The following is a 26,166-nucleotide window of genomic DNA, read 5'->3' on the forward strand; positions in this document are numbered from 1 at the left end:
GTCTCACAGACTTTTCTGTCCAAGCTGGCTTTAAACCATGATCCTCAGATTTCAGCCTCCTTAGTAGCAAGGATAACATGTGTGAGCCACCAGCACCCAGCTCTAAGAGTGTTTTTTATTTGTATTTATATTTCCTTGGTTTTGGTACCTAGTATATCATCTTACACCTAAGCTAAATTTTTACTTATGTAATTAGGTAATCAAGAATGCATTGAGTTTTTATGCAAATTAAAACCTTGCTTACGTGTCTAATTAACATAATTAAAATGTTAATGTTGTTTGTTGACATTTCATTTTTCCTTGTTTAGGTTCGTAATGTTCTTAATGATGCTGTGGATTTACTGGAGTTCCGTGACAGAGTCATTAAAGCCTCTCTGAACTACGCACACTTAGTTGTTTCAACATCTCTTCAGTGTTACGTGTTCTCGTAAGCATCTTGCATTTCCTAAAAGTGTACAATTTTGCCTGTGATGAGGAACTCACTTTCAAGTTTGACCTTACCTCAAACCAGGAAGAAACAGTGAGTTATGTACAATGAGAGTAGATCTAATAGTTTATACTCCAAAGGTATATAATAGGAAATACTTTACCTGATAGAATGTTTACTCTCAGTTGTAAAGAATTTGGTATAGTTTTATTTCCAGACTCAAGAGAGTAGGAGCAGCTGATGAAGACTGTGTAAAGGAACACCCATCCTCTGTTGGAGATCAACTAGAGGAATCTAGTGCTTAAAACGTCAATTCTGCTGGGTACTAGTGGATCATGCCCACACCTGTAGCTACTCAGGAGGCTGAGATCTGAGGATTGTGGAAGCCAAGAAAGTGTGAGACTCTAATCTCCAATTAGCCTCCAAAAAGCTGGAAGTGGAGCTGTGGCTCAAGTGGTAGAGTGCCAATTCTGAGCAAAAAAGCTAAGTGAGAGTACCCAGGCTGAGTTTAAGCCCTAGTACTGGCACACGAAACAACAGTAATCCTCAGCACCTCAGCCTCCTGAATATCTAGGATTATGGATGTGTCACTGCCTCCAGCTAAAGTATTTTACTTCTTCACTAAGGAAGGATTGGGATTCAAATCTAAATTCTTTTCTTTTTTTTTTTTTGGCCAGTCCTGGGCCTTGGACTCAGGGCCTGAGCACTGTCCCTGGCTTCTCTTTGCTCAAGGCTAGCACTCTGCCACTTGAGCCACAGCGCCACTTCTGGCCATTTTCTGTATATGTGGTGCTGGGGAATCGAACCCAGGGCCTCATGTATATGAGGCAGGCACTCTTGCCACTAGGCCATATCCCCAGCCCCTAAATTCTTATTATTGACTACTTTTTAGTAGTAAAATGTAATGATTAAAATAAACATGCAGGTAATATGCTGGTTTATTTTAAAAGAAATTCCAAGAGAAGGAAAGCAATGCATGAGAAAACTACATTAAAATGTTCACTTTTTCTTTCTAGTAATTACACTGACAATACTCTTTCTTGCTTTATTCAGCTTATAACTTAAGGAGTTTATATTTCCACAGCAATATCTTACAGTTGTCAGAAGTCTGGACATTTCCTAAAAGAAAAGCCTCATATAATCACTACCTTTCTAATCAGCTCTCTTGACAATGAATGAAGGTTAATTGTAATGACTAAATTAATTTAGCATGCTGATTTTTTTTCTGAAGGGCAAAAGCATATTGTAATCTTTATCATACCTATGAACCTCAGCCTAATTACTAATACTAGAAATAATTGCCACTAGAATGACCATATTATTAGAAATATATTTGTTATTTTACCTTTGCATGTGTCATGAATGAAAATGGTCTGCATTAACCAAGATTAATTGCTCACCAGTGTGACAGCTCACTGCAGTCTTCTTCTTATCTTCTGGATTCAAAATGGGTTCCAATCTGATTTAAAGAATTGATTTTTATATAGCTAGGTGCTGGTGGCTCATGCCTGTAACCCTAGCTACTCAGGAGCTGAAATCTGAGGGTGGAAGCTCCAAGTCAGAAAAGTCTGTGAGACTCTCATGTCCAATTAACCCCTAAAAAGCCAGAAGTGGAGCTGTGACTCCAGTGGTATAGCCTTGAGTAAATAAGGGATAGTGCCCAGGCTCTCAGTTAAAGCCCCAGTACTGGTAGAGACACAAACACACACACACACACACACATTTTTTTAATGAAAGGTATTGAGAAAAATTCAAAACATACAGGAGTCATAAATTACTTTGAGCTGTGAGACAACTTCGAGACTTTATGGATGGATGGATTTCTTCATTTGTAGATATTTTCTTCACCGACCCCAGTATTGAAATCATATTATACAAGAAAAGGGAAAGAAATTATTTGTTCATTTCTTCATCAATTGATCTATTTGTAAGCTTAATCACAGCTTATATTTACCGTGTTTTACAGCTTACAGAATGCCTTCTCCGAGAAATCTTGTCACTCACGTAATGACTGTGAGAAAATCACCATGTTCTTGTTGTTTGTTCTGGTTTGGTCTGTACCTGCTGTGTATCATGCAGGTATTTGTGTACATTTTTCAGGGCCCCATTTTTCAGATGAAATGAAAACTTCTGATGGTCCAGAGGGTATGCTTCTGAAAACTGGGCAGCCAGGAGCTGGTGAAACTGTTCTTAATCTAGACCTGGGTAGCAGAAACCTATATCGTGCTGCTACTGTTTTTTCAGATAATAAACATTAGGTGACTTTGCAGACTCACTGAACTGATAAATAACAGAAGAGGGACTTATTCTTAGTATTTCTAAGTTCAGGTATTTTAATACTTACAACAAAGCATTTCCTGAATGCTTGCTGTGGTTTCTCGCTAGTATGCAGTCTCTGCTCTGTACTTGGGGTATAGACATGAGTGAATAATCTTAGAGCAATGTAGCAGATGCTGAGTAGAAGTGTGCATACACAGTAATCATGAGAGTAAAGTCACTTTATTCAAAATGAATGCCGTCTACTTATTTAAAAAGTATTTAATATTTGAAATGTTAATGTCTTTTTTTTTAGTACAAAGAACTGGAATACACCACTTATATTTGATCTCAAAGAAGGAACTGTCAGTTTAATTCTGCAAGCAGAGAGGTAATTTGTTTGTTACCTTTTTTTCACTGTTAGCTTAGATTAAGATACACCAATAAAACATTTTACAAACAATAGCTCATGCCTGTAATCCTAGGTATTTAGGAGGCTGAGATCTGAGGATCCCTGTTCAAAGCTAGCCCAAGCAGGAAAGTCCATGAGACTCTTATCTCCAATTAACCACCAGAAAACCAGAAGTGGCTCAAAGTGGCCTAGAGCAAAAAAACAGCTCAGGGTCAGTGCCCAGGCCCTGAGTTCAAACCCCACGAATGACAAAAAACAAAACAACACCTACTTCATTTATAGAATTAAACAATAGCTGTTTGAACTCAGTTTGCTTCTATTATATGTTTAAGAATTGAAAACACAATAGATAAGCTTATCAGTTATTCTGACATATTCGAATATACATATACACATATATACATATACACATATATATACATTGGATATGCATATTTATCTGGATATGTACACACATACATACATTATATAATATATATGCACATATAATTACATACTTTGTAGGTTTTTTTCTTTTTGTGATACTGTGGTTGAACTCACAAATCCATACTAGGTTTGCTGTTGTTCTCTTCTATGGAGATTCATGAACAGTCCTTTGTTTGCTTTGTGCTGTTGAATTTATAAATAAAATTTTTACACTTTCAAAGGAAAATTATACATCATACAATATTTGTGTGACTATCTCCATTTAAAAAAACAGAAAACAAAACATGTTGGTTTTCAGTTTTTAAATATTCTATTATTTATGTATTTATTTTAATTGTAAAACTTAGATATTTCCAAGAGATAAGCTATTCTCTAATATAAAAATATAGTGTCTTCCTGTTATTTATCCTTTATCTTTTAGGCATTTTCTTCTTGTAGATGGTGGTGGTATTTATTTATATTCTTATGAAGGACGCTTCATTTCTTCTCCCAAGTTTCCTGGGATGAGAACTGACATTCTGAATGCACAGACTGTGTCTCTGAGTAATGATACCATAGCAATAAAAGATAAAGCTGATGAGAAAAGTAAGTATATCTTAGGAAATTCCCCTGTCAGATTTCTGTTACATTTGTTAATGCTGCAAAATTTTCATTAACTTTCATTTTCTCATATATTAATTTGTTAACTTTGTATAGAAGAATAACTTCCCAATTTGTTCTAAACATAAATTAAATAAAAGCTACTGTATCTAACATAGAGAACAAACAAATACTATCACAACATTCAAGATTAGTAGTAACAATTAAATGATGCTATATTTGGTAGCTGGAGAAAATGTTTTAAAGGAAGATTGTGATCCTAAAAAAATGTGTTGATTTGTAAATATTTAAACTTTGAAAACAGTCTTATTTTCTTCATTTAATAACAACAGCATCTTCATTATACCATTTATTTTATGTAGTTTTAAAACTACTATTTTAAGTTGATGAAACAGAAGAAAGATATAAATAACTTAAATTTTGTTTAAAAAGCTCAGCCACACCAGTAGTTATAAATAAGTATAAGTAAGCTAAATATTTTGGAACTCCCTAATACAGTGAAGTCATTTCTTCAGAGTGTTGATATGTTACTGATTCAGTGGTCCAGCCAACATTACTGAATGCTTACTATGTGTCAGATACTAGAAGTTGATGAGCAAGGCAGACATTCTAGTAAGCAAAACTGAGGAATTGAACCAATATATAAGTAATGTGCCAGTTTCTGTACATATGAAGGGTAAAATACAGGTCCCGCCTCCCTTAGATCAGATCTACATACATTTCTGGGCACATAGCTTTTTATAATATATCCAGTCAACACAAAAAAGAGCAGGCTTGGATTTTTTTTTAAAAGCTATTAGTTTCAGAAAAGTATAATGATGAAAATGATCAATTGTAGACAGCCTAGAATGTTTTAAAAATGGAAACCAAACTTTCCTAAATTTTGTTTCTATACATTTAAAAAATTCTGCGATAGTGTTTTTCATTTTTTTTCTGCATACTTGGTCATCTTAGAATGTAAGTAGCTACTATAAAATGATCTATACTGTGAATATAATCAGTGACTTTAGCCACAATACCTCTGAAAAGCTAACAAATTTCAGTTAAATTTACCCGTATGTGTGCATCTTTGTGCTCTGTGTTGCACAAGCTGTGTTTTTTTTACTGCTACTCACGTCCCTTTTAGTCTTAATTGTTTTGTATTCTGTGTCTTTATATAATGTGTCATTTGGGATGACTCTTAGGTTAGACAGATATGGAAAGTACTTAATCACCACTACTTAATAGTTTTCATTTTTCCCCAATATTTATTTTTTCAATATTTTATTTTTTATTGATATTACAAGGATGATGTACAGAGGGGTTACAGTTACATAAGTTAGGTAATGAGTGCGTTTCTTTTTGGACAGTATCATCCCTTCCCTTGTTCTCTCCCTTTTTTCCCCTCCCGTCCCCACCCACAAGTTGTATAGGTCATTTTCAACATAATGTCTAGTGCCGCATTTGCTCACTCTTTGTCCCTCCCTCCATTTCTGTGCTCCACTCCCAAGGACAAAAAAATGAACAGCTGGGAATATGGCCTAGTGGCAAGAGCGCTTGCCTCCTACACATGAAGCTCTCAGTTTGATTCCCCAGCACCACATATATGGAAAACGGCCAGAAGGGGCGCTGTGGCTCAGGTGGCAGAGTGCTAGCCTTGAGCAGGAAGAAGCCAGGGACAGTGCTCAGGCCCTGAGTCCAAGGCCCAGGACTGGCCAAAAAAAAAAAAAGGTTGCAAACAAATGAACAAACTAGACAAAAAGAAAAGAAAAACAACAACAAAGAAAAACGTCCTCTTGTTCCCATTTCTTGGAGTTCATCTCAATGAATATTATATGATCAGAGGCACATAAGGCATTGCTCCTAAGAGTGTCCTCTTTTGGCCTCACTGTGTGTGAATGCCTAAAGCCCTATGTAACTTACCATGTTTTGGTGTGTAGTAGATCTAGCTTCCACGTATGAGAGAAAACGTGCCATTTGTCTGTCTGAGCTTGGCTTACTTCACTTAACATGATTTTTTCTAGATCCATCCATTTCCCTGCCCCTTCTATAAAGAAGAGAAAATACTAGGTCCCAGTACCACTGTCATGTCAGAGCCAAAGAGGAACCTTGACGACAGGGAGAAAGGGCTGAGGGGCAGCACTGGCCCTGGTTCCTTCAATGCTGTTGGCTTTGTCATTTTCACTTCACCTTCTGCAGTAGAAGATAGGGAATGGACATGGAGAGCTTGGAGTTGACATCTGATATTCCAGAACATCAAATAGAATGTTCTAGAATAAGATCACTGATGTGAAACAACATAGTAATGGTTTATGGAGAAAAGTGTTTATTGGTAATCCTTTCCTTCCAATCTCTGTTTTGACATGGTGCACTGAGAATTAGCATAACCCCAAGGGTAAAGGACTACCTTCTATGACACTGCCCTTACTTCTGGCCAGCCACATCTTTTTTGGATGGCTATAAATTCAGGGTTCCTGTGCCCCACTCAACTTTGTAATTCAGTAAAATGGCTCACAAAGTTCAAGAGACCACACTTAGAATTGCAGTTCTATTGTAAAGGGTCCACATGCCATGAGGCCTGGGAAGGAACACAGCTTCCGAGTGTGTCTTGTTTTTTTTTTTTGGCCAGTCCTGGGGCTTGGACTCAGGGCCTGAGCACTGTCCCTGGCTTCTTTTTGCTCAAGGCTAGCACTCTGCCACTTGAGCCACAGCGCCACTTCTGGCCATTTTCTGTATATGTGGTGCTGGGGAGTCGAACCCAGGGCCTCATGTATATGAGGCAGGCACTCTTGCCACTAGGCCATATCCCCAGCCCCCGAGTGTGTCTTCATCCTCAAGCGCCTCAGTGCATGCACCAAGCAGGAAGCTCCTCAGAGGTTTGGTGTCCAGAGATTTTTATGGCATCATATTACATTGAATAACTTTGGCCACACAAGTGAACTTAATCTCTGGCCCTCTTCCCATCTCCAGAGGTCAGAGAACTCCACGCTTCAGCCCTTACCACAGGCTTGGTCTTTGTGACTGTGGCCTCTCTCCTGGAGCTATGGAAGCACTCTGCAAGAGTCCACCATCTTCATTAGCAGTGGCTTCCAGCTAGGAAGACAGGACAGTGGTTGCTTTAGCACACTCTGAAATGGACAGAAAACTTAACAGAACATTGTGCGTGCCTGGCATCACGTGCTCTGTGGTGTGGAGTGTAATTGTGATTTTAGACTGGTCTGAGTCGGTGGCAGCTGAATTAACATTCACATCTACATTTGAATCTGTGGATCATTGATGCCTTTATGAATAAGTTTTAATTAGGGAATATGTCTTAGAAAGAAATGTTTAGTTCCCTCCATTTTCCTAAGAAATGTGCCCCCATTATTAAATAGGAATTTGGTGCTTCTGTGGCACAGAGTAAAATAATTTCTAAGTATTTTGCTAGTTCCACTGAAATGTACCAGTAAAGATTCTAATATAATACATTAATGTTCTGCTTTTTTTTCCCCCCAAGTAATCTTCCTCTTTGAGGCGTCCACTGGCAAACCCCTGGGGGATGGAAAGAGTCTTTCTCATAAGGTAATGGACACGAACTATTTCAATGCAGATAACGATGCTGATTACTGCTCTTTGAAGATTAATAGTCATATTTTAATGAGGAAAATGAAGATTAGTCTTAGACTTTGAACCAGAGTATCTTCTACACAGATTATTTCGCCTAAAAATATCACAGTTTAAGATGAAGCATAGGGAAAGTCTATAATAGAAAGTATGTTTTCAAATTAATCGAATAAAAGGAATTGGCTTGTATGTCTATTATTCAAGCTCTTTACTGCTTTTTTTTTTTTTTTTTTTTTTTGGCCAGTCCTGGGCCTTGGACTCAGGGCCTGAGCACTGTCCCTGGCTTCTTCCTGCTCAAGGCTTGCACTCTGCCACTTGAGCCACAGCGCCGCTTCTGGCCGTTTTCTGTATATGTGGTGCTGGGGAATCGAACCTAGGGCCTCGTGTATCCGAGGCAGGCACTCTTGCCACTAGGCTATATCCCCAGCCCATCTTTACTGCTTTTTGATATTATGGTTATGTTTTTATTTTTAAAAGTACACTTTTTAAACCTCTTCCTTTTCATTGACCTGTCCTTAGACAGCATTTTCTTTAGGTCTTAAGATTATAGTTAGAGAAAAGAATTGTTCCTAGAAAATTAAAAATAGATCCTGAATCATGAAATGTCTGTTGACTTCTGATTTTTAGTCTCAAGCAAAGGGGCACGCTGTATGTTGTCTTTTTAAGTGATATCAGGGCTTAGAGACTTTCCATTTTATTATCTCTTTTGTAGTTAATACTGTGATGTACAGTGACACAGACATTCCCCACCAGGCAGTTTTATTAATAATAGTTTTAGTAAAGTGTTACTTTGCATTGTGTTTTCCTAATTTTTTGTAACTTTTAGAATTGAATAGTGAGTGTATTCATGTAGTTTTGATTCATATAGAAGTCAAAACCATTATAAAGTGTACAGGGGAGCCAACCACGGTGGCTCACACTTGTAGTCCCAGCTACTCAGACGGTAGAGATTGGGAGTATCATGGCTGGAGGTTAGCCTGGGGAAACTGACTGAGATCCCAAATAAGAATGTTATCAGGACCAGCAAACAGGCTGGGTGTGATGACTTCATACCCGGCATCCTCCTCACCATGCTGCATTGGTCAGAGGATTTGGGTCCAAAGCTGGCTGAGGCAAAAGGCATGAAACCCTTTGTGAAAAAGCTGAAAGGGCTCGGGGCATGGCTCAAGTGTTAAGGTCCTTGAGTACTTTAAATCCAAGTGCTGCCAAAAGTATATGTATGTGGAACAAGGCCCCCTGCTGTATGCAACTAAATGGGCCACCACTGCCATTGGCCTCATGTATCTTCCCAGAGATTTTTGGTACACACAAGTGAAACTGATCTGAGTTTCTTCCCTCCATGTGTGCATAAATGTGTCACATTGTTCCATGCCTGCCTTTATTCACGTACCACTGTTTTGGAAAACTTTCCGTAACTATATGAAACGCATTTTCCCATCCTCCATTTCATAAAACACCTGTGGCTGTGTAGAACTCATTTAATCTACCTAGATGGCGGGTATTTAAGTACTTTCCAGTAATTTGGTGCTACCACAGTGCCAAGATGAGTACTTGCATGTACTAGATCTTCCTGCACAGTGATCTAGTAGGACTGTGATGTGACATGCATTCTTGTGACACTGTTGTGTCAGTTTGCCTTCCCACTAATAATATAGGAGATTTCTGATTGCCATTTTGTGTGTATGTGTGCGTGAGCACGTGTGCATGCACACATACCCATATATGCCTGCTCTATTAGAGCTTGAACGCAGAACCTGAGTGCATTGTCCCTGAGCTTTTTTTTTTTTTTTTTTTTTTTTTTTTGGCCAGTCCTGGGGCTTGGACTCAGGGCCTGAGCACTGTCCCTGGCTTCTCTTTGCTCAAGGCTAGCACTCTGCCACTTGAGCCACAGCGCCACTTCTGACCATTTTCTGTATATGTGGTGCTGGGGAATTGAACCCAGGGCCTCATGTATACGAGGCATGCACTCTTGCCACTAGGCCATATCCCCAGCCCCCCCTGAGCTTTTTTTGCTCAAGACTGTTGCTCTACCACTTGAGCTACAAGCTTTTCTGGCTTTTTTGGTGGTTCATTGGAGATGAGTCTCACGGACTTTTCTGCCTGGGCTGCCTTTGAACCGTAATCTTAAGGTCTTAGCCTCCTGAGTAGCTAGGATTACAGACATGGGCCACCAGTGCTCAACAAATGATTTAATTCTTAATTGCGGAGATCAACTTATTGGAAAGGTTTCTATTTTAAAACACCTTAGTATTCCAGGAGTGCCTTGATAGATAGGAGACAAAAGTCTTTTCTTTCTTAGGATATAAACTATAATAAGCCAAGCTCAGAGGCAAACAGTGCACATCTTCCCTCTTATATGGAAGCTAGATATAAAATATACTGGGATATGATAAATTATACAGGATTCTAGGCATTAACACACAGTAAGACCAAAGGAGGATACTCTTAGGAGAGGAATATAAAGGCATAATGCTTATGTTTCTCTCATTATGCAAAATAGTATTTATTGAAATGAACTCCAGGAAATGGAAACAAGGTTCTTTTCTTTGTTGTGATTTCCATTTTCTTTTCTTTTTCTCTTGCTTCTTCATTTATCTGTCTTTGGGGAGGATAAGGGGAGGCACAGAGAACTAGAACCTATGTTGAAAATGAACTGTACAATTTGTGGGTGGGATGGGAGGGAAAAACTGGGAGAAGGCAAGGGAAGGAGTGACATGTCCAGAAAGAAGTGTTCTCTTTCCCTGACTTACGTAACTGTAACTCCTCTGTATATCACCTTTATAATAACAATACAGTTTTTAAAAGAATATAAACTGTAGCATTCCAGAGAAGAGCTTAATATGCTTAATGTGTTTTGAACGTTAATGTGACTGATCCATCAATTTGGGTAATGTATATTTTGTTTTAAAAGGAGTTGTTTATAGTACACTTAGAAACAGAGCACCATTGTTATACATATTGGTATAGTCATAATTCTTGTTCCTAGCAGTCTTTATATACAACAGGCAGTAAATCAACCCCTCTCAGATTGAACTGAAATAAATCTATCCTGGAACATTTCCTAGTTTTAAGAAAATTCATCTTACTAGGTAGGATTAATGAAATATGCCAGAAATACTGGTTCTTTATGGAAAAGCAAAGATCTTGGAGTCTGAAGTTTAAGTTAGAAATTTTAGACATGCTTGGGACCAGCCTGCTCTGAGTAAAAATCATTTAACAGCTGTGGTTGCATTTGCAAATTAGTATTAAAAAACATAGCCATATCATGTTTCCTGCTTCACAGGAAATGATATGAAAGAATCTGAAAATGTTAACATGAGAGAAACATGAGCTTTTCTTACGTGTTTTCAAAATCCATGCCTACAGATCTTTAAAATATAGGCCATAATTTTAGTATGAAAAACTTTGTACTCAAAATAGAGCTTTCATGTATACTCAGACTTTCCTTCACCATCAAGACAGGAGAGCAGTTTATAGTGTTGAACTGTAGGTTTTTTTTCTTGTAGTCTGAGGAACATCTACCCCTTGAATTGCTGACAAAGTAACTACAGTGACTAGCTTTTGGATTATTAGTTTATTGGCAGTTAAAAGTCAACAGAGGGGGGGAGGGAGGGGGGCATGAGGGACAAGGTAACAAACAGTACAAGAAATGTATCCAATGCCCAGCGTATGAAACTGTAACCTCTCTGTACATCAGTTTGATAATAAAAATTTGAGAAAAAAAAGTCAACAGAAACATTTTATCATTATAAGTAGATAAATAACATTTAATTGAATCTTTTTGTTTATTTTAAATATTTTGAGATTGTTACCCTGTTAGCCACACTGGCCCAGAACTCATGACCCTCCTGCCTCAGCCTCTGGAATACTGGGATTGTAGGTTTGTGCTACCATGCCAGACTTAATTGATCTTTAAGGACAGTAATGTCACTTTAAAAAGTCATTTAAACGATCTTATCTCAAGCACTAGAATTGATCTGACATTACTGTTTTTGTTTTTTTTAGAATGAAATCTTGGAAATTGCTCTGGATCAAAAAGGGCTTACCAATGATAGAAAAGTTGCTTTCATTGATAAAAATAGGGATCTCTATATTACCTCAGTGAAACGGTTCGGGAAGGAAGAACAAATTATCAAACTTGGTAAAATAATCTAATGCACTTAAATTTTTAATTATTATCAATCTAAAAAATCCTTTATATTCCAAATAAGTTAATGCTTGGATGAATCTGTGATATTTTCTCACATTTCTTACCTATTAAACTCGATTTTAAAAGCAAGTTTTTAGCTTCTGCAGCTAAGTTGGCATTTGTTTTTTGTTTTGTTTTTTGTTTCTGGGGCTTGGGACTCAGGGGCTGAGCACTGTCCCTGGCTTCTTTCTGCTCAAGGCTAGCACTCTACCACTTGAGCCACAGTGCCGCTTCTGGCTTTTTCTCTCTCTGTATATATGTGGTGCTGAGGAATCGAACCCAGGGCTTCATGTATACAAGGCGAGCACTTTACCACTAGGCCATATTCCCAGCCTAAGTTGGCATTGAAAGGAAAACTTTTGAATTAAAAATATAATGGTTCTAAGTAGAGACTTCGAGTGATTTATAAATGTTACATGAATTTTTCCACATTTTCACCATTGTTCTATGAGGAAGTAGAGAGCTACCTGCCTATCAGAAATGTGATGGGATTTTGTTTTCTCAGTTGACAAAATACTATTCTTTTGAATTTAAGGAACAATGGTACACACTTTGGCATGGTGTGACTCCTGCAATATCTTGTGTGGCCTTCAGGACACTCGATTCACAGTGTGGTACTATCCCAACACTGTGTATGTGGACAGAGACATTTTGCCTAAAACGCTGTACGAGAAGGATGCAAGGTAAGGCTTTCCACATGGATTCTGTGTGGTGTGAAGGGAACTCTTCTTGGTCATACTTTTGCTTCTAATTTCAGTCCTGCCGTGTGTCTTTCATTTGAATCAGATTCAACCAAACAAATCATTTACGTAAAACTAGCTTAAGTGAGATTTTATTGATGGAATTAAGGTGAAAATATGGTATGAAGTATTTATCTCTTATATGACTATAAAGTTAAAGTTTAGTGTTTAATGGAAGCTCAGGCAGTTTGCTCAGTGTGACAGTGATTTAGGTAACCCCTAAGATTTCTCAGTAATATACAAGTTTGTAACATCCCCACATTAAGCAGTCATTGACTTTAAGATATTCTGAATGTATGTATGTCACTTAAATTGAATTTTTGGGTTGAGCTAAAGATACAGAAATTTGAAAATTACTGAAATCATTTTAAAAAGTACTTAGACAAAGTTTGGTGAACAAATGCAGGAGTGGTACTCATAAGACAGAGTTGGAAATAAACTATACAACTTGTAGGTGGGGATGGGAGGGAAAAACTGGGAGAGAGCAAGGGAAGGGGGGGTATTGTCCAAAAAGAAATGTACTCATTACCTGACTTAGGTAACTGTAACCCCTCTGTACATTACCTTTTTGACAACAGTAAAAACGTAAAAATTAAAAAAAATTGTGTGCTTCAGAAAAACAAAGTACATTTATATTCCTAAATTTTCTAAGAGATAGATCTCTTATTCTTCACAAAATAGGACGATAAAGGCTCTTGACTCTAAATCTGTGTGGTTCTTCAAGTTTGTCTGGAATTTATTTTTAATACTCATTTTCTCAATGTTGGCAAAACTAGAGGCCTCAAAACAACTTCTAATTTTTTTAAATATTTAAGTTACTGATAAGTTACTGAAAGGAAGTTAGTCTCATTTAAAGTCCACTTTTTTCCCCCTTATATAGAACTATTTTTTTCTTTTTTATTGTCAAAGTGATGTACAGAGAGGTTACAGTTTCATATGTTAGGCATTGGATACATTTCTTGTACTGTTTATTACCTCCTCCCTCACTCCCCCCTCCCCCTCCCCCTTTCCCTCTCCCCCCCATGTTTAGTTGGTTTAGTTGGTTTACACCAAACAGTTTTGCAAGCATTGCTTTTGTAGTCGTTTGTCTTTTTATCCTGTGTCTCTCACTTCCACTTTTTATTATGACAGAATGATCTTGGAATTCAGCTTAATTTTTATAAATATACCTTTTAATATTGTTAAAAACAAAAGCCATGTGATTTCATCATTAGCATGATTTATCTTGTATATCACATTTTGGGTTCTGGGGGTTGACAGTTACATAAGTAAGGTAATGAGTCTGTTTTTTTCTTTTTTCTTTTTTTTTCTTTTTTTCTTGACAGTCCTGGGGCTTGGACTCAGGGCCTGAGCACTGTCCCTGGCTTCTTTTTGCTCAAGGCACGCACTCTACCACTTGAGCCACAGCGCCACTTCTGGCCTTTTATATATATGTGGTGCTGAGGAATCGAACCCAGGGCTTTATGTATACAAGGCAAGCACTCTTGCCACTAGGCCATATTTCCAGCCCCAACGCCCCCCCTTTTTTTTTGCCAGTCCTGGGGCTTGAACTCAGGGGCTGAGCACCGTCCCTGGCTTCTTTGTGCTCAAGGCTAGCATTCTGCCACTTGAGCCACAGTACCACTGTGGCTGTTTTCTATGTATGTGGTGCTAAGGAATCGAACCCAGGGCTTCATGTATATGAGGCAAGCACTTTACCACCGGGCCATATCCCCACCTACATTTTTTTAAAAACACTGTTACTCCCTCCCTCATTTTCTCTGGCTTGCCCTTCCCTACATCCCTCTCCCCCAAGTTCTGTAGTTCATTTCTAACATAGTCTCAAGTGAGTATCATCGTTACGTTATCTCATCCTTCCTTTCCCTTCCATGGATTGAATAAACTTATAAACAAAACAAAAGGTACAGAAAACTAAACAGAAAAAAAAGGAATAACAGCATACATGGCATAATAAGAACCTCTTGTTTCCAATTCTTGGAGTTCATATATGGTCCTATGCACTTAGTAATTGGGCTATTGAGATCCCCTGTTAAGAATAGACCTGATTTATCTCAACCAGCTTTCTGTCACTATCACACATACTTGAGACAGTCAAGTTTAGAGAGGAGACTTAGGCTCATTGTTTCTGAGCGTTCAGTCAGTAGTAAAGGTGGAGCAAAGCTGATCATCTTAAGGCTAGAAGTAAGAGAGGAGGCCTGAGGTTATGTCCTTCACCTCAGTAACCCCATGGTCACCTCTGAAAGACTCCGCCACTTCCCAATAACACAAGCCTTTACCACCTATACCTTAGAGACCCTGAAGCTCCAAACTAGCAAAAGCTTATTCATAATACTGGTGGCTCACACCTGTAACATCCTAGCTACTCAGGTGGAAATCTGATACAGTTCAAAGCCAGCACGAGCAGGAAAGTCTGTGAGACTTTCCAAATAACCATCAAAAAGCTGGAAATAGAGATGTGGCTCATGTGGGCAGAACACTAACCTTGAGTAAAAAAGTTAAGAGATAGTGCCTAGGCCCGGAGTTCAAGCCCTAGGACCCATACAAAAAATACATCTTTGCTCAGAGTATGATTTTAGAGTATGATTTTAAGTTTCCTCTCCCTTTTTTCAACAGTGAATATAGTAAAAACCCTCACATTGTGAGTTTTGTGGGGAATCAGGTAACTATCAGAAGAGCAGATGGTTCTCTGGTCCACATCAGCATATCTCCGTATCCTGCTATTCTCCAGGAATATGTGAGCAGTTCCAAGTGGGAAGACGCTGTAAGACTCTGTCGCTTTGTTAAGGTACTCAGCATTTCTGATCCACATTGTGTATGTTTCCTGTATTAGCTTACCTTTTTGCAAGATATGTAATAATAGTTATGAATGATATCATCTTTTGTTTTGTTTTGTTTGCAAATTCTGGGGCTTGAACTCCAGGCCTACTCACTGCACCTTTTGCTCAAGTTGCTTTTGCTCAAGGCTAGCACTCTCCCATTTGAGCCACAGCACCACTTCCAGCCTTTTCTGTTTATGTGGTACTGAGGAATCCAACCCAGAGCTTCATGCATGCTAGGCAAGCACTTTAACACTAAGCCACATTCCCAGCCTAGAGATCATGTGTTTTTACAAATGAACACATGGTCAGTATAAAGAGGTATTGTCATGTGATTGATTTTCAAAGAAGCTATAATTAGGCACTGATATATATATATGATATATATCATATATATATATCAGTGCCTATATATCAGTATATATATGTATATATGTATATATATATATGTATATATATATACATATATATATATATCAATCTTCTGTGGAACTTTTTCTGAGAGTCAGGTTCCTAAGTTGTATGCCCTCCAAGAGACTGACACTAGATCTGGATTGAGGCATGGTCATCTTTTTAAGTTCCTCAGACCATTCTTTTGTATAGCTAAAGCTAAAATTCTGTGACTTAACCTGTGAATCCTGGCACATCCCTGTAATCTCAGCATTTAGGGGCCATGCATGAAGCTATAGAACAAGACCCTCTCTTAGCCAAAGGAAAAAATACATAAATAGATGTGGTCCTTCATAACTAGAAATAAAAAAAAAGTTAGGTCTTTATATGTTACTAGTATACTTTTAACAAAGGGGCCATAATAAAATTTTCTTCTCATTAAATTTTTTAAATTAGTTTTTCAATGCTAGGTTCCATAATTGTGTGTTTGTGTGCGCACACACACACACATATGCACATGTACCAGTACTAGAGCTCAAGATCAGGGGCTCATAATCTCACTCAATGGTTGCATTTGTCTGCCTGAAATGGCTTTGAACCTCAGTACTCAGGTCTCAGCCTCCTGCGTAGTTAGGATTATAGACATGAACCACTAGCTGGCTTTATTCAACTAATTAATTACTTAAATTATTGAATGATTTTTATCCTGAGCATTCTGATGTGGGTCCAGTGGTTAAGATCGTACTCTTGTGCTTCACTTAGGAGCAAACCATGTGGGCGTGCCTCGCTGCTATGGCACTTGCCAACCGAGACATGACTACTGCAGAAATAGCCTACGCAGCAATTGGTGAGGTGAGTGATATGCACATATATGTGCATGCATGTGTGTGCATTTCTCACAAGTTGTTGTACTTCCGTTTTTATTCATGTCCGGTATGCTCCTTTTTCTTTTCTAGATTGATAAGGTTCAATATATCAACTCTATAAAAGATCTTCCATCCAAAGAATCAAAAATGGCCCATATACTAATGTTTAGTGGGAACATACAGGAGGCCGAAATAGTACTTCTTCAGGCTGGCCTTGTTTATCAAGCAATCCAGATCAATATTAATCTCTACAACTGGGAAAGGTAATAAAAATACTTTTCAATGATTCTAAAACTTGTTTGGCCTGTGTTTCCTTCCATCTATCACTTAATAAATTATATTTTCCCGCTGTACTTAATTGTTTCCTAATATTACAGAAGAGTTTCTTTGTATTTATATTTGTGAGGTTTGCCTGCAGGACTTTTAACATTTTCAAGCCTAGAAAATATCTGTTTAGTCAATATTAGTTATGATATTTGGCTTTTTGAGCTTTGCTTATCTCATTGAACATATCAATCACCAGCTCCATCCACATTCCTGCAAATTATATGATTTCATTTTTATTTATAGTTGTGTAATATTCTATGGTATGTATGTATTTATATTTCCTTTTTGCATTTGTTTGCTTTATCTGTTCATAGATTAATGGGCACTTAAGTTGGTTCCACTGTTTGTTGTGGTTTAACATGGATATGCAAGTGTCTTTCTTGTATATTGACTTAGACTGCTTCAGATATATGCCCAGAAGTGGTATAATTGGGTCATAGCATATCTTTTTATTTATTTATTTATTTATTTATTTTGGCCAGTCCTGGGCCTTGGACTCAGGGCCTAAGCACTGTCCCTGGCTTCTTCCCGCTCAAGGCTAGCACTCTGCCACTTGAGCCACAGCGCTGCTTCTGGCCGTTTTCTGTATATGTGGTGCTGGGGAATCGAACCTAGGGCCTCATGTATCCGAGGCAGGCACTCTTGCCACTAGGCTATATCCCCAGCCCTGTTTTTATTTATTTTTTAAGGAGCCTCCATTACTGATTTCCGTAGTGTTTGTACTAGTTTATAGTCTCACCAAAGATGTATGAGGGTTCCTTCCCCACCAGTGTTTATTGTTGTTGGTTTTATTGATGTTTGCCATTGTGACTGGGGTAAGGTGAAATCTTAGTGTAGTTTTGATTTGCATTTTCTTTATGGCTAAAAATATTGAACCTTTCTTCTATTAGCCATTTTACCACTGTTCATCCCTTTATCTTTGCAGATATCTGTCCTCTTTTCTCTTTAAGATCATATACTTCTGGAAGAACATTTTATATTATCTATAAAAGTAGCTATTTAATATTCATGTTCTTCATGTCAGTTACTCTATGAGTGAGCAGCATCACAAACATAAAAGGACACGCTGTGTTTCTCCACATGTCAGAAATTTTTGAATAAGAACCATTTCATAAGCTATGTCAGTTTGATTTGGCAAGACCTCATTGAACCCTGTAGCTACTGCTTTTACCCTTTCTTAGCCATTCTGTATGCTTTTTATTACTGAAAATTGTAATTGTGATCTGAGGTTAATACTGGGATAAAGGAACCTGTGTTGCCAGTGGCCTGGGCTATCAGATGATCTCAGTAACGGGTGACATTGGACAAGATGCATTGTACTCATAAACTGACATGTTGAATGAAACCCCTCTGTACAGCTACTTAAAGGTATAGATTTGTGCTGGTCTTGTACATAGTTTGGTAGAGCCATGAAACTCTAGAACAAAACTAGTAAGGATAATGATGCCCTGAGTATAGCTAAGATTTACCATGAGGACATAAAGAAGGAAGAGAAAAAAAAGACCAAAAATGTTGCAGCTAATCACAATATGTGGGTCCTTTTTAGATCTTGATTCAGAAAAACCAGAAAATATTCAAGATACAGCAATAGGGCACTGAGTACAATAATGGTATGATGGCTATGTTAAAAAATAAAACCTTTAGAGGTAGGCAGTGAAACACTTACAGGTGAAAAGCCATGGTGACTGAAGTCTGCTTTAAGGGAAATGGTAGAGGACTGGTGGGGAAAGAGAGAGCAATGGTTCACCAGCTGATTGTTGATGCTGACTGTCCCTGTACATGGATTGTTGATGCCGACTGTCCCTCTACATGGGGCATCACTACACACCTCTGCTCTCTTGAGGAAGATCCTTCTTACGCCAGACCCTTAAACGTTGGTGTTCTGTGGCATGTACCTGCTTCCCTCTTTGCTCTTTCTTCTGGACATCCACATGGTGAATCTTAGCTATATTCAGGCATCATTATTCAGTAGTTCTTCTCTCTACAGTCTTGTGACTGGACCGAACTTCACACCCAGGAGTCAAGGATCCACAGGCACCAAACTGTGGACTCTGCCCTGGGATTTCAGCTCCAGACTTCGCCACAGTTGAAGCGTGCATCTAGAAACTTGATAGACTTCAGTTTTAGTTTGATTGGATGTGTTCATCTATTTGAGAAGCATAGTCTCACTGGTTTATGCTTCTCTTCTACATACTTAAAATTTGAAAATTGCCCGTAACCTAGTAAGATGTAGATCCTATGGAGTTAGAGTAAGCAAGTTTTCTGCTTATTGTCCACTTTGCACATTTCAAGGTAATGCTCTCTTAGGAACTGGAGATAAGAGAGGTGGAAATTAGAAACTCCAAGTAACTGAACTGATCTTTCACTTAGGTATTAACAGAAATAATTTCTTATCTTATACCAGTTATATAAAACAATTTTTAGTCATTCAATCTATACAAAAGCTGACACTCTGAAGTTATAATAATTTTTTTTTCTGGTCTTAGGTCTTGAATTCTGGGCCTGCACGCTGTCCCTGAGCTTCTTTTGCTCAAGGCTAGCACTCTACCATGTGAGCCATGGTGCCACTTCTGGCTTTCTTTTTCTGATTAGTTTATTGGAGATAAAGAGTCTCACGGACGTTCCTGCCATGGGCTGGCTTTGAACTGGATCCTTAGATCTCAACCTCCCAAGGTTTAGATTAGTGGCATGAGCCACTGGCGCCTGGCTAACATCATTCTTTTATATAACTTCCTTCTATTTAAAATACATGGATCCATTCCAGCCTAGAATCTAATGTCACATTTGTTTGGTTGCCAAATAACCATTTTAAAACTAGAGACACATGGTTCCCAAAACTCTTATGTAATTTAGAGTAGTTCCCTCCTAAATGTGGTAAAGAAATGCTTTTTTAAAAAAAAATGCAAGCGATGCTTTAAGAAAACACTTAAAATAGCACATACTATCATTTAAATGTTTGCCGTTAGCCATTGTTCCTCAACCAAATAATTACTACATATTTTATTATTACAGTAACAGCAGTGATAATAGATAACACTTAGGGACAGAGTTTCTAAATACAGATTAAATATCATATTTTGGTCTTTCTGCATAATGAAATGTATTGATGTTCCAGACCAACTTATTTCTTTGGAGTTTTTGAAAAGCCCCCAGCACAGACAGGTGGCTGATGTGCCCTCCTTTAGAGCACTCGCTGTTTTACACAGTGTAGATGTCCTTCCAGTCATGTACAACACGGTGCCAAAGGGTGAACACCGGTCTCCTCGCACACAGACACCACAGGGACAGGGCCGTAGGTACATGGAGGGGCCAGGGATGGGAAAGGAACAGGCTCGAGGCAGCGGTACTCCAGTTGCTCCTCCTGTGAGCCCGGGGACTGCTTCCTCGCTTGTCTAACCTTCCACTTCCATTCCTCTGCAACCTGTACTCAGGACCTTTACACTCTCATTGCTTGGCCTCCTTTTCTCTGAAAGACTTACAGTTACAGAGAAATGAGGGGACTTTGTGAATCTGTCTGGTAGCAAATATTAACCTTTGTATTTAGCAATAGAGTGCGTGTCAGGATGTTTTCATAAGAAATCACATTACTTAATGCTGTCATTACCATTTTTCTACACATATTTTTTCATATGACATCTTTATTAGCTCTCAGTTGCCCATCAAATGCCAAATACATATAGCATATCTAAACTGCGTTTTCAACATAACTATTTAGTTTATTTTGTAGGCGGGCAAACCAAAGCACACTGAGAATGAACTATATTTCCCTGCTGAGAATTATTCACAGGTTGTGAGATAGCTAGTGAGTACTCACTTCTGTCTAAAATAGCAGATTTATAATAGTTTGCTCTGATAAATTATGACTATTCAGGGGCAATAAGTGAGCTCAGAAAGAGAGCTGGAGCAGTTCTGTGCTTTTGACTGTTATAATGACTTCCCTGCATGCTTTGAAATGAGAGAACAGCAAATAGTGAGGAGAGCTGATGCACAGGACTGCAGAGACTGAGCAAGTCCCCAGCACTGAGATTTCATCTGTTCCCTCCTCGCAGATTGTCACTGGTGTGTACAGTTTGTCCACATACAGAGTCATATCAACTGCTTAGCAATTCACTTAGTTAACTTCTGCTATTTAGATGAAATACTGCTTTCCAAAGAATTTAGTTGCACAAATAGATATTGATTGGATTGTCAAATTTAAAATTTTCATATATTCAAGGGACCAACGACATTTTTGTCAGCGTTTTTTAGTGTCAGTTGTTATTTTCATTAGACCTCCAATTTGTTATAATAACAGTTTTAAGTTCTATACATTTGTTATAAACTTAAAAATAGTAAAGGTAGTTGCATTCAAATGAAGGATCACACTTGGATTTGGTGATGTTTTTCAAACATATATTTCTATAGACTTTTGCCAGACATGCCCTTGTACTCACCGAAAAGAAATGAAAACCACATCTCCCTGTAGTAAATGTATGGCTACTGGAAGAAACAGTCTGAGAAATAATTATAATACATGGTGAGAAGTGCTATAATAGTAGTTTGTAGAAATGATAGGGAGTGTAGATAATGGGTATTTATTTCTACAAGGGGAGTAGTCAGAAGAGGTCATGTTTAATCTGAGTCTTGAAGAATAAACAGAAATCTGCAAGATACAGAAGGGAGAAAATGGCATTCCAGCCAGGGGATAAACAAAGGGAGCAATCATTTATCCACTCCTAACTCCGGAACTCTGCTGTATATGCAGTCTAACGAGGACAATCCTGAAAATCTGTTTATTTCCCATTACAGAGCCCTGGAATTGGCTGTAAAATACAAAACTCATGTAGATACAGTGCTCGCATTCCGTCAGAAGTTTCTGGAGACCTTTGGTAAACATGAAACTAACAAACGATACTTGCAATATGCAGAAGGTGTAAGTATTATACCGTATTTTATAAGAACATAGATGCAGTTTGTGTTTGTGTGAAACATGAAACATTCATCTTATGAACAATTCATACCATAATTTCAAGAAGAACTCTCCTTTGCCTTATAACATAGCCTAATTTTGTGACTCAATACTGGAGAAGTAAATATTTTTCTGAATTCTTATAGCCTCCTTTGGAGTTACTCTCGTCTACTTTTATAATACTCAATTTGTCTTAAGTTGGGTACCATTTGCTATTTTAGATCCATTAATAATGTAAGTGGCTAGGATAAAAGTGAACTCCTGAAAATGTGTCTTCGACTCCCTGACCCTTCCACTCCAGGGTAAATACATAAGCACAAAGGAAAATGTGTATGGGAATCCTAGAGGCTAGGTTGAACTTTATAGAAATACTTAGTCTAAGTAGATTTCACTGCTTAAAACCAAAGATTAAACCTTCACCTCCCAAACTCCTACCAGAATCTCAGATTCCAGTACACATCAGCCCACAAAGAAAGCCAGAGCAAGAGATGTCACCCTCGCTCCTAGCGCACCATAACTGATAGTTGCCCTTACCCAGGCTCCTCAAGGCTCAGGAAAGGGATAGAGAGTTCACCACTCCATGGAGACCCAAGAGGCGTGACTCCTAAGGGCTGTGATTCCAAAACAGGGTCATCCTTGCTTCTGGCTCAACAAATTAGTTTCCTTAACCTTTTCCTTGGCTCATTCATTCAAAACAAGTCTATGAGGTTTCACTCTGGGCTGAGCACTGTGCTAGGTGTTGAATCAGGTACATATAACTTCTTGTGGTTTATAAACTATGTGGATATAGTTCATCTTGGGATACAATAAAGTAGAATGTTTTGTAATGCCCTGAGTTTGATCCCTTGCACTTTGGAAAGGAAGCAAAACTAAATAACTAAATAAAATGGAATATTTTGGTTTGTCCCAAGGCAGGTGAAGAAACCTTGGGATAAGGAGAAAAGTAGAGAAAAGGCACCTTACAATGTCTACTAAAAGCCAACATTACCTACTTACTGTGTTCCTAACCCCTAGGTCCTATGATCTATATGCTTGGATTTCACAACACTGTTGAGGGTAGTGAGGCCTGTCTAACTGTTAGCAGTTCAACTTCAGTGTCGACTTCCAAGGTAACTACTATAAACCCACAAGATGGGCTTTTGTGATAGAAAGGAGGCATGCTTTATAGAAGCTCCGAAGCTTTTGTTTTGATTAGGAGCCCACCTAGTCTGGAAGTACATTTGGGGCCATAAGGCTTTCAGTACTCAGGTTCCTTGGGATCTCAGATTACCCTGATTCAGACTCGGACAGGAGCCAGAGGTCAGCAGAGGCCGCCTGATCTTTTTGTTGCAAGTTTGAAACGTTGGCTATATGTGGAAACTGAGCACTTACCTTCAGTTTATCCAACTGTATAAATTATATGCAGATTAGTGCCCACCCTTGTTTCTTTCTCATTACCGTCTTCAGTATTTTTTCAGTATTGCCACATGAGGTACTTTTGAGAGCATACACAAGAAAACAGTCCTTACTCTAAATGCAAATGTATTTTAGATAGCAAGAAGGTAAAATCCTTAAATCTTCTTCATTATGTGTGTGTGTGAGTGTGTGTGTGTGTTTCAACTGCTACCAAAATCTTTAATAATCCAAATCTTTAATCAGAAGAGTAACAGAGATTTCCTAAGTGGGATAATGAGAACAATACACCTGTATTGATAGTTTTTTCTTTTCATCCTGAAACTGTGCGTTTGGGTTACTTTGACTTCCATGGCACTGTGTTCTAAGTTAACTAAAAATCACAAAACAGTATTCTCAGATGAAAATGCTGTAGACCTGGAAATGCCGAAATGGCAGTGAAAGCAGGCCTGTCTGTGGGCTAGCTGTCACCCGCCGCCTTGTGTGTACTCCAGTCGATAACCGACTCACCTCACAGGTTTAGTTGATGGACTTCGGGTGTAGGTATAGCCGAACAACCATTATTCAGTGGATCATCAGTGTGTGGTTCTCTTCTAACTGATTTGAAAACAGGAAGGTCAGTGGTCAAGTTTTGTCTTTTTTTTTGGTTAATTGTGGAGCTTGAACTCCGTGCCTGGGCGTTGTCCCTGAGCCTCTCTGTGCTCAAGCTAGTTAGTGCTCTACTACTTGAGCACTACTACTTCCCCTTATTTTGGTGGTTAATTGGAGATAAAGGTCTCATAGTCTTTCCTGCCCAAACTAGCTTCAAACCATGATCCTCAGATCTCAGCCTCCTGAATAGCTAGGATTACAGCATGAGCCACTGGCACTCAGCTGTCTTCCTTCTTTTGTAGTTAATTATTTTTATTTTCCTTAAGTAGTTGTATAAAGGAAAGGGGTTTCAATTCAGCACATAGGTTGTGAGTACAATGCATCTTGATCAAGGTCACCCTGTCTTCCTCATTATTATGAATGTTTTGTTAGACTAGAAACAAAGGTTTTGCCATATAAAAACATCAGGTTGGGGTGTTATGAAAAACCTGGTTAGAAAATGAGTCTTTCAAATAATTTAGTATTTGCTGTACTTTTCAATAAGCTGACATTTGCATCTTACCACATCAATTTATCTCCTAGGTAAAAGGAATTTTTCTATTAATTATTAATGTACCTATTTTATATATTATCGATGAATATATAGAATTATTATTTTTTAAAGTATCCAAAATCATCTACAAATAACTTCATGGAAATTTAGATATAGGATATTGGAATGAACAAAAGAACTAAATATTTAATTGCATCAATGTCTAGCACAAAAGATTAAATTATTTTAGTTACCTAAGATAAATGTTCAGTCAGCAAGTTGTATTTCAGTCTGGTTTAGTACTGCTCACTGTTCTTTTTTCCTCCAGTCCTGGGGCTTGAACTCAGGGTCTAGGCACTGTCCTTGAGCTTCTTTTGCTCAAGGCTAGCACTCTACCACTTGAACCCCAGCACCACCTCTGGGTTTTTCTTCTTGTGGTACTGAGGAATCGAACCCAGGGCTTCATGGATGCTATGCAAGCACTCTACCATTAAGCCACATTCCCAGCCCCTGCTCACTGCTCTATGTATAGATGAGAACTTGTTCATTTTTGACTCAGTCTGGGGTTAATTTCATAATAAAGACGTTTAATCTAGGACTCAGTGTTCTGTGTGTGTTCCTCAGAGAAGCATGCAATCCTATTGTTCCACTTTGTTGAGTAGTAGAATGTGTTTTCCTAAGAAAATGGCTCATAGAATTCAGAGGCAGAGCCCTTTCCCAGAGCCGGCTAGAGGAGATGCAAGAGAAGCACACACATAAGAATGCTAACAGTTTTCAGTTACTTTTTATATGTGTCTCAGTCTTGCCTTCCTTCTGCTTCCTCTAATGTCTCCTCATCTCTCACTCTCTTCTCTTGACTGAATGACCGCCAGATCTTCAGAGCACTTGAAGAGTTGTTGCAATGGGTTCTCTTGGGTTGACACTACTTTGGGGATCCAGTGTTCTCCTGTCTTTTATAGCTAGGCTTTAACATGTAAGATGTGAAAAGCTAGCCCATTGGAGACAGGGCTTAGTGGACACAGTCCTGTTCATTTTTCTTTTTTGTGCCACCATTGGGGCTTGAACTCAGCTCCTCACATTCTTGCTTAGTTTTTCCATTCAAGGCTAGCCTCTTACCACTTGAGCCACAGATCTATTTCCTGTTTTTCCTGGTAGATTAAAGGAAAGAATTTTGGGGATTTTTCTGCCTGGCCTGACTACAAACTGGGATCCTCAGACCTCAGCCTCCCAAGTAGCTAGGATTACCGGTGTGAGCCATGATGCGTGACTTGTTTTCATTCCTGCTGGAAGGACAGCGGTCAACCTCCTCTGTATTTTGTCTCTGAGCACTTGTGTAGAGTCCTGGACTATTTTGTTTGTCTCTTATAAACAAATTTTATACCACAATGTGAGTTTGCTTTTTTGGTATACAATTGTTCTATTTGATCATATACGTAAAGATAATTCATGTTCTTTGAGCATTAACTTTTCTTTTCTTTTTTTTTTGGCCATTCCTGGGCCTTGGACTCAGGGCCTGAGCACTGTCCCTGGCTTCTTCTTGCTCAAGGCTAGCACGCTGCCACTTGAGCCACAGCGCCCCTTCTGGCCGTTTTCTATATATATGGTGCTGGGGAATTGAATCCAGGGCTTCATGTATACGAGGCAAGCACTCTTGCCACTAGGCCATATTCCC

General features: G+C 38.5%; 1 protein-coding gene and 1 long non-coding RNA gene across 4 annotated transcripts in view; both read left to right on the plus strand.

Moving 5' to 3' along the window:
• The window catches only part of Ift80 (intraflagellar transport 80), a 70,083-nt gene that overhangs the window by 41,996 nt on the left and 1,921 nt on the right, over positions 1–26,166 (plus strand). For all 3 annotated transcript variants that reach the window (XM_048347189.1, XM_048347187.1, XM_048347188.1), the window contains 10 exons: positions 309–427; positions 3,000–3,074; positions 3,943–4,106; positions 7,597–7,661; positions 11,709–11,844; positions 12,428–12,575; positions 15,246–15,417; positions 16,601–16,690; positions 16,795–16,967; positions 21,820–21,943. In XM_048347189.1, coding sequence (XP_048203146.1) covers positions 309–427; positions 3,000–3,074; positions 3,943–4,106; positions 7,597–7,661; positions 11,709–11,844; positions 12,428–12,575; positions 15,246–15,417; positions 16,601–16,690; positions 16,795–16,967; positions 21,820–21,943 — 1,266 coding nt within the window. The remainder of the gene's footprint in view (positions 1–308; positions 428–2,999; positions 3,075–3,942; positions 4,107–7,596; positions 7,662–11,708; positions 11,845–12,427; positions 12,576–15,245; positions 15,418–16,600; positions 16,691–16,794; positions 16,968–21,819; positions 21,944–26,166) is intronic.
• LOC125352019 lies at positions 21,954–25,669 on the plus strand. The gene is made up of 3 exons (XR_007211084.1): positions 21,954–22,431; positions 23,514–23,520; positions 25,657–25,669. It is a non-coding gene; the product is annotated as an uncharacterized LOC125352019 (long non-coding RNA).

Source organism: Perognathus longimembris, chromosome 5 (genome assembly GCF_023159225.1).
Source record: "Perognathus longimembris pacificus isolate PPM17 chromosome 5, ASM2315922v1, whole genome shotgun sequence".
Classification (NCBI taxonomy): domain Eukaryota; kingdom Metazoa; phylum Chordata; class Mammalia; order Rodentia; family Heteromyidae; genus Perognathus; species Perognathus longimembris.